Source organism: Pongo pygmaeus, chromosome 11 (genome assembly GCF_028885625.2).
Source record: "Pongo pygmaeus isolate AG05252 chromosome 11, NHGRI_mPonPyg2-v2.0_pri, whole genome shotgun sequence".
NCBI classification, from domain to species: domain Eukaryota; kingdom Metazoa; phylum Chordata; class Mammalia; order Primates; family Hominidae; genus Pongo; species Pongo pygmaeus.
Window position 1 is genome coordinate 102,522,672 of NC_072384.2, and position 8,803 is coordinate 102,531,474.

An 8,803-nucleotide genomic window follows, 5' to 3' on the forward strand; every position below is an offset into this window, starting at 1 on the left:
AATTAAATAAATAAATTAAATAGAATATCAGCATTATATATATATTTTTTAAAAATCACAACTTCAGGGAATTCCAAAATGGAATGCTAAAGATGTCTTAATAAAAAATTAACTGGGCCAGGCACCGTGGCTCATGCCTGTAATCCCTGCATTTTGTAAGGCCAAGGCAGGCGGATCACCTGAGGTCAAGAGTTCAGGACCAGCCTAGCCAACATGGTGAAATCCTGTCTCTACAAAGATCAAAAATTAGCTGAGCATGATTGCAGGTGCCTGTAATCCCAGCTACTTGGGAGGCTGAGGTGGGAGAATCGCTGGAACCTGGGAGGCAGAGGTTGCAGTGAGTCGAGATGGCACCACTGCACTCCAGACTGGGTGACACAGCGAGACTCCGTCTCAAAAAAAAAAAAAAGATTATCGGCATCCGCCATCATGGTGTGTGCTTGACTCCACTTCTCGCCATGTCTTCTCACAAGACTTTCAGGGTTAAGTGATTCCTGGCCAAGAAACAAAAGCAAAATCGACCCATTCCCCAGTGGATTCGGATGAAAACTGGTAATAAAATCAGGTAAAACTCCAAAAGGAGACATTGGAGAAGAACCAAGCTGGGTCTATAAGGCATTGCATGATACAACATACTTATGCTGTCTGAAGGTCACAATCATGTTACCATATCGAGCTGAAAATGTCACCACTATCTAGAAAGTTGGACATGTTTTATTGGCAATATATTTTTTCTCTCTGAATCTGTTATGAACGTGTTGGTTGGCTAGGTTCAGTAATAAATATGTGAGACCTTCCATTTAAAAAAAAAAAAAATCATCCTTAACAATCCCAATGTCCTGGAAGAAGTAAATGATTCAACTTTGGATATAGTTACCAGGTCTATTGCTAACAGAAGTAAAGATGAAGAAGGTATGCAAAAATATCATAAGAGAAAAACTATTCCATGGCAACCAGCCCTGCCTCAATAACAAAATAACATCAAGAGGACTGAAAGAGGAGGAGGAAGGTACCTGCTGTTTCATGTTTTTGAGGCAACCTTCCAACTCTAGGGCCTAGAATCGTGCTGTGAACATTGTGACATTCAATAAACATTTGTTGAATGAATCTGGCCACTCTCCTTTAAAAAATTTTTTACTAATTATCCACTCAATGTGCTAAGCATTACAGGAAAAAGAGGATAAATAAAGCCTGATGTAATGGAGAAAAGACACTTAGAATGTAAATAACTGGCAATGCGGTAGCTCACGCCTGTAATCCCAGCACTCTGGGAGGCCGAGGCAGGTGGATCACTTGAAGTCAGGAGTTCAAGACCAACCTGGCCAACATGGGGAAACCCCGTCACTACTAAAAATATAAAAACTAGCCGGGCGTGGTGACACACATCTGTAATCCCAGCTACTCGAGAGGCTGAGGCAGGAGAATCACTTGAACCAGGAGGCAGAGGTTGCAGTGTGCCAAGATCATGCCACTGCACTCCAGCCTGGGCCACAGAGTGAGACTCCATCTCAAAAAAAAAAAAAAAAGAATGTAAATAACTGTAACACTACATGTTAAAAATCGTGAAAGAGATACCCTAACTGCCTTCAGGACTAAAGGATGTCATGAATTGACAACTACTTAATAGTTTTGAAATCTGAACTACTAAATCTTAATGAGTACTCTAATCATAACATTCATATTCAATTTTTAAACTACTAGTAAAGTTTGTTTAGATAATGCTACAATCTCTACATTTGTAACATCCACTAGCAGGACCTCATGTCTATCAGAGCAGACACAGTATTATTCTTCTCCTAGGGCATGAAATGCTTAACTACATACTCAAGTAATAACTACAGTTTAACATACCTATTCTATGATATAAATAGTAGTACACATAATTATGAATTTTAATACACAACCAGTTCATCACATTCTCCTGCTACTTCAAGCAAAGAATTTCTAAAATCAGTAAAAATCAATAGCAGGGAGCTATATAGAACACTGCAGGGAATAATACTATCAAGGCAGGAAAAATACAATTAATGTAGATTAAAGATAACTGCAAATTCTTTGTTACTCCTCCCATTGAGAAAGTGTCTAAATAAATGCCTTTCCCTTGAATCTGGCTGACCTGAGTGGCCAACAGAATTACAAAAGTGACTTCCAAGGCTAGGTTGTAGAAGCCTTGCTATTTCCACCCAGGTTCTCTTGGAACACCTATTCTCTCTGTGATCCCTGAGCCGTAAGTCTGAATACCCTGGGGTTTCCATGCTGAGATCACATGATGAAACCACTAAGAAAGGCTCTGAGACTATATGGAGACACTTGCCCCATCCAGTCTCATCTCACCTGACAACTAGCTGTTCCAGCCCCCAGCCACTTGAGTCATCTCAGCTGAGGCCCCACACACCAAGAAGCAGAGGTGAGTCTAATCCACAGAGTCCTGTCCAAATTGCAGATTTATGAGCAAAATAAATGGCTGTTGTTTTAAGTCACAAAATTTTGAAGTAATGTATCAGATAATCAGAATTACACAATGCTTCCAAATCCTTGACTAAAGATAAAAGGAAATCATTAAATCTCTCTTTCGGTGGTGTTAACACAGATTCAGTTAGAATGGAACAATCAGTCATCCAATTGCTACAATTAACAGACTTGCACTGAAGAGCTGATCAAGCTACCTTTGATGATTTTGGTATAAAAAAGAAACACTATAAACTCAATATCAGAAAAGAGGAAGGGGAAAATATTTGTACAAATTACCCTTATCCTTTTGATATTAAGCTTCTGGTTCTGTACGAGTGCTTTGTTTTGCTGCAAGGTGAGACTGGGCTAAAGGAAAACACCCAATCAGATTTCTGTTACTGGTTAAAGGATGGTCCTTAACCATTTTGAGGAATCACGTATCCCTGATGAGACTATGGGTCCTTTCTCCTTTTTAAAAAAAATATATATATATGGCCGGGCTCACATCTGTAATCCCAGCACTTTGGGAGGCCAAGACGGGCAGATCACCTGAGGTCAGGAGTTCGAGACCAGCCTGGTGAAACCCCATCTCTACAAAAAATACAAAAATTAGCCATAATCCCAGCTACTAGGGAGGCTGAGGCAGGACAATCACTTGAACCCAGGAGGCAGAGGTTGCAGTAACTGAGATCACACCATACTGCGCTCCAGCCTGGGCAATTGAGCAATGCTCTATCTTAAAAAAAAAATACATATGCACAAATACTCACAAAACACTCCATACGATGTAAGCGAACTTTCAGTCTTTATGGTCTATGGGCCTTAGGTTTAGAACTTGTTTTAAAGGATTATTTAATAATGGTACACAAATCCACTAGATGATGTTGGAATTGTTAAAATTATAAAGAAGTGGGGTTGTTTTTTTGTTTTGTTTTGTTTTTTGCCGGGCACGGCGCCTCATGCCTGTAATCCCAGCACTTTGGGAGGCTGAGGCGGGCGGATCACAAAGTCAGGGGTTCGAGACAGCCTGGCCAATATGCTGAAACCCTGTCTCTACTAAAAATACAAAAAAATTAGCCGGGCATGGTGGCTAATTTTTTTGTGACTCCATCTCAAAAAAAAAAAAAAGTTGTTTTTTTTCCTTTTCTTTTTTTTTTTTTTTTGGGGGGGACAGAGTCTTGCTCTGTTGCCCAGGCTGGAATGCAGTGGCATGATCTCAGCTCACTGCAACCTCCACCTCCCGAGCTCAAGCGATCCTCCCGCCTCAGACTCCCAAGTAGCTGGGATTATAGGCATGAGCCACCAGGCCCAGCTAATTTTTGTATTTTTAGTAAAGACATGCTTTCGTCATGTCGGCCAGGCTGGTCTCAAAGTCCTGATCTCAAGTGATCCACCTACTTCAGTCTCCCAAAGTGGTGGGATTACAGGCGTAAGCCACCCTACTCAGCCATTAACAAGTGTTTCACTCAAATTCCAAAAATAATCATTTTTTCATTAATGGAGAACCCAGCAACTGAAGTCGTATGTATTTAATGTCCACCGATTTTAACCTTATTACTCAATTTCACTATTTTAGCACCAGACAATAACCTTCTGAGAGGTGCCTCAGAAAACACATCACTCTAAAATAACTTGATTCAAATTAAGGTTGTCTTCTTAGGACAGTGGTTTAGTCTCATGCTGATATTAAACAGTACAGGATTTGGAGACTCTTGCTCTCACTTACAAACCTCTTAAGATTAAGGGTTCAGCTTTATAACTCTTTAAGTCTTCAGCACTCAACACTGAACTTGTACTGGGTCTTGTTTGTTTTGAGTCAGGGTTTCTATCGCCCAGGCTGGAGTACAGTGGCATGATCTTGGCTCACTGCAACCTCGACCTCCCAGGCTCAGGTGATCCTCCCATGTCAACCTCCTGAGTAGCTGGGACTACAGTATAGGCCATCATGCCTGGCTAATTTTATTTTTTGTAGAGACGACGTCTATGTTGCCCAAGCTGGTCTCAAACTCCTGGGCTCAAGCAATCCTCCCCCATTTCGGCCTCCCAAAGTGCTAGGATTACAGGTGTGAGCCGCTGCACCCGGCCAAAGTACTGAGTCGTTTTTTTTTTTTTAAACGGAGTCTCACTCTGTCGCCCAGGCTGGAGTGCAGTGGAGTGATCTCCACTCACTGCAATCTCCGCCTCCCGGGTTTAAGCAGTTCTCCTGCCTCAGCCTCCTGAGTAGCTGGGATTACAGGTGCGCACCACCATGCCCGGCTATTTTTTGTATTTTTAGTAGAGACGGGGTTTCACCATGTTAGTCAGGCTGGTCTCGAACTCCTGACCTCGTGATCCACCCAACTTGGCCTCCCAAAGTGCTGGGATTACAGGCATGAGCCACCGCACCTGGTGAGTCCTAATGATGTTGGTCAATCAGCCTACAGCAACAGTTCTCAAACTTTTTGTTCTCAGGAATCTTACACTTAAATTTATTTAGAATCCCATAAAGCTTTTGTTAGGCTGGTTACATCTATTGATGTTTACAGTATTAAACAATGAAAACTGGGAAATGTCTTAAATATTAATTCATTTTAAAATACCAACAAACCTGTTATATGTTAACAAATATATATTTTTATTAACAATATTTTTCAAAGCAAAATTAATGAAAGAGTGGGACTGTTACACATTTTTGCAAATCTCTTTAATGTCTGGCTTAAAAACAGCTGGATTTTCACATCTGCTTCCACATTTAATTTGTTTTATCACAAGTCATGTCAGTTTCTAGAAATGTCCATTGAACACTCATGAAAGAATGACAGCGAAAAAGACAAATAATGTCCTAGTACGAACATGAAATAAAAGAATCTATTTGCATCCTAGGTCCTTCATTTCTTTGTCTCTCTTAAATAACCTGACTTCAAAATGGAGCAATAAATTCTACATTTTATAATTATTTCTTTATGTTGCTCTTCCATCAGTCTACAATAAATTTCAAAATGCTTCCTAGACGCTTCTGAGAAGCAAAATAAAAGGCTGACGAAACTAAGCATTTACACCTATACTTTTCTTCCTAGTAACCAAGTAAACAACTACCTAGGGAAACACTTATAATGCCCACTTGGGAATTAATCTAGATTATTAGTAAGTAGATCCATCCAAAATTAACCTAATTATGGTTAAGCTTTAAAATGTTAAGTGTACATTTTGTACAATAGTACCAATCTGCAAAAACCTCACTTGCTGTCACCAAATGGTACAAAACTGGGTTAAAAGCCAAGGGAATAGGTGTGTTAAATTTAAAAGTTCAAGTACATCGTGGAGTTGAATGAAAAATAGTTTTCTGAATAACTACCATTAAACGAGTAAAAGTCCAAAAATAATGTAAAAAGTCAAAGTCGGCCGGGCGCGGTGGCTCACGCCTGTAATCCCAGCACTTTGGGAAGCTGAGGCGGGCGGATCACGAGGTCAGGTCAGGCGATCGAGACCAGCCTGGCCAATATGGTGAAACCCCGTCTCTACTAAAAATACAAAAATTAGCTGGGTGTGGTGGTGAGTGCCTGTAATCCCAGCTACTTGGGAGACTGAGGGCCGAAAATTGCTTGAACCCAGGAGGCGGGAGGGTGCAGTGAGTGGAGATCGCACCACTGCACTCCAGCCTGGCGACACAGCGAGACTCCGTCTCAAAAAAAAAAAACAAAAAGTCAAAGTCGTCTGAGCAAACAAAAGACCAGATAAAAACTTTATGAATTAAAAACTAGCCATAAAGCTGTTTAATTAGAACAGGATGAGAAAGAAAAGGGGAAATCGATCACACCTGATTTGCAAATCCCAAGTAAATTACTGATACTAACAGTGAGCTGGAGCACTTTGCCTTACCAGGCAACTTTCTGCAAATATTCTGCAACTACTCTACATACACAAAGTTTTCCTACGCTTTTCCTCAAAAATATGAGTCTTCTTCAGGTTAATGCCCAGGTGAAATGCTTTTTGTTGCTCTAGCAGTTTAGTTCTATTTTCTTTCTTGGTTATTATGAACGCTCTCTTACAACTGGAGAGCTAGGATGAACCAATCCCGAGTAAGAAACGGGAAAGTACAGTAAAGAGGCGACAGCTCTGCACCCCCACACGGAAAAAGACTCAGAGGAGAGCAGCGGCATCCTTGCCCTAGCTCCAATCCCAACGGAGGCAGGATTCCCAACAACATCGGACGTCTCCCTCCCTCGCCGCCCCACGCCCTCCCGACGAAGAAGCAAAAAGTGGAGAGTCCAGCCGCTTCTCAGGGCCACGGAGCCTCCCAGTCAGGGATTCTCTCCCGTTACATAACTGAGGCCTAAGGCCCCGCTTCTGCGATCAGTCCTCTGGAGGGAGACGGATGGGTTCTCCAGGGACCCTCTCAGGGAGGTGGAAGCGGGGCTCTGCACCTGGTCGACCAGGGAGAAAGAAGTGGGACGACATGAGGGAGGCCGCAACCAGAGGCGTTGGGGTACAGGGGGTGATGAGCGAGCCCGGAGAGGGGCGGGCGGCTCCGGGAGCCCCGCAGCAGGCCCCGGCACCTCCGGCCCTAGTCGGCTCCTCTCCCTCGCCTGCCTAGTCCCCACCGGCCGCCCCCTCCCCCATTCCGCGCTCCCCTCCCCCGCGCCTCCATCCCCGACCCCAGCCTAGCGGCAGGCAGACCTGCAGGGAAGGCCCTGGCCACCGCCGTCGGATAGCTCCCAGCCCGGTACCTGGTCAGACATGATGACGGTGGCTTCACCCGGGGGTCTCCGCACAGCAGCGGCCTCGGGTAAGCAGAACCTCGCTCCGGGGTTTACAAATCCTCTCCCTTCCCCACAGCACAACACCGCGGCTGCAGTAACTTCCGCTACGCCTCGCGTCACTTCCGCTTCGCGCAGGGAGGAGGGAGAGAGAGAAGAGAGGAAAGACAAGGCGGGAAATGGGTGGGGGAGCAGCCAAGAGGAGGGGCAGGCTGTGGAACTGTTTTGCCGGTGGTCGCGCGGCTGAACGGCAGTTTTGTCAGCTCCTTCAAGGACCAGGTCCTGCGCATCAGTACTAGGGCCATCCCACAGGAGCACAGGTCCTGGATCCATGTCTCAATGTTTGGAGCCACTCTCACAGCCTAGATTCCTCTCTCCCTTACACCTTGCGCGTCTCTGACGACTGAGCCGAGATACTTCTTTTGTCTCCTCCCAGCCTTGCTCATCAACCCCCCACCCCCAAATATGTTTATTTGAATGCCAGTACTTCTAGCTCTAAAACCAACATTTTCGGTTAACCAGCACCCTTGCCAAACACATGACCCTGATTTAAAACAACAAGAAACCAACGACCCAACACAATCTTGATGGCTACTGATGCTAAAGACCGCTGCTGAAAGTTCTAAATGGGGAGTGGGTAATTCTAACCCTTGAATTGGTTGCTTTGAGTTAAGGTTAAAGAATGATTCTTCTTGGCAGGGCGCTGTGGCTCACGCCTGTAATCCCAGCACTTTAGGAGGCCGAGGCGGGCGAATCACCTGAGATCAGGAGTTCGAGACCAGCCTGGCCAAGACGGTGAAACCACGTCCCTACTAAAAATACAAAAATTAGCCGGGCGTGGTGGCTGGCGCCTATAATCCCAGCTACTAGGGAGGCTGAGGCTGGAGAATCGCTGGAACCCGGGAGGCGGAGGTTGCAGTGAGCGGAGATTTGCACCATTGCACTGCAGCCTGGGCGACAAGAGCGAAACTCCCTCTCAAAAAAAAGGTTGGGGGGGGCGATTCCGCCCCCCTTGCATGGGGAAGCAGGCTCGGACTGGCCTGCGGAGCTGCAGCAGCCCTTTGCGCCCTCCTCGCCCTCCCCACCAACATCATGCTCCAATTCCTGCTTGGATTTACATTGGGCAACGTGGTTGGAATGTATCTGGCTCAGAACCATGACATACCAAACCTGGCTAAAAAACTTGAAGAAATTGAAAAGGACTTAGATGCCAAGAAGAAACCCCCTACTTCATGAAAATGCCTCCAGCACTGCCTTCGGGATACACTGATTCTACTGCTCTTGAGGGCCTCCTTTACCATCTGAACCAAAAGCTTTTGTTTTCATCTCCAGCCTCTGGGCTCCTCTTTGCTAGAACCTGTGTTTTTGGCTTTAGAGCAAGCAAAATGGGGCCTCAATTTGAGAACTACCCTACATTTCCAACATACTCACCTCTTCCCATATTCCCTTTCCAACTGCATAGGAGGTTCTAAGACTGGAATTATGGTGTTAGATTAGTAAACATGACTTTTAATGAAAAAAAAAAAGAATGATTCTTCTTAGATTTCTTCTGCAAAACACAATGGCCCTACTGGCATACACAATGGCCCTACGGGCATACTCATGGAGGATAAAAA

General features: G+C 44.5%; 2 protein-coding genes and 1 pseudogene across 2 annotated transcripts in view; 2 read left to right on the forward strand and 1 right to left on the reverse strand.

Annotated features, from left to right (window-relative positions):
• The window catches only part of SUMO1 (small ubiquitin like modifier 1), a 32,552-nt gene extending 24,790 nt beyond the window's left edge, over positions 1-7,762 (reverse strand). Inside the window, exon 1 of the mRNA XM_054479143.1 lies at positions 7,158-7,762. Coding sequence (XP_054335118.1) covers positions 7,158-7,520 — 363 coding nt within the window. The 5' untranslated portion in view covers positions 7,521-7,762. The remainder of the gene's footprint in view (positions 1-7,157) is intronic.
• LOC129032105 (large ribosomal subunit protein eL39-like) lies at positions 314-799 on the forward strand (annotated as a pseudogene).
• Positions 7,763-8,256: 494 nt separating the features above from the next.
• On the forward strand, positions 8,257-8,423 carry LOC129032107 (short transmembrane mitochondrial protein 1-like). Its single transcript, XM_054479144.1, has one exon. It carries the CDS (start codon positions 8,280-8,282, stop codon positions 8,421-8,423), a length of 144 nt encoding a protein of 47 aa, XP_054335119.1. The 5' UTR covers positions 8,257-8,279.
• Positions 8,424-8,803: the final 380 nt, after the last annotated feature.

Bases quoted from the DNA above. Each gene is read 5' to 3' on its own strand.
- LOC129032107 (XM_054479144.1), top strand. From the start codon at position 8,280: ATGCTCCAATTCCTGCTTGGATTTACATTGGGCAACGTGGTTGGAATG.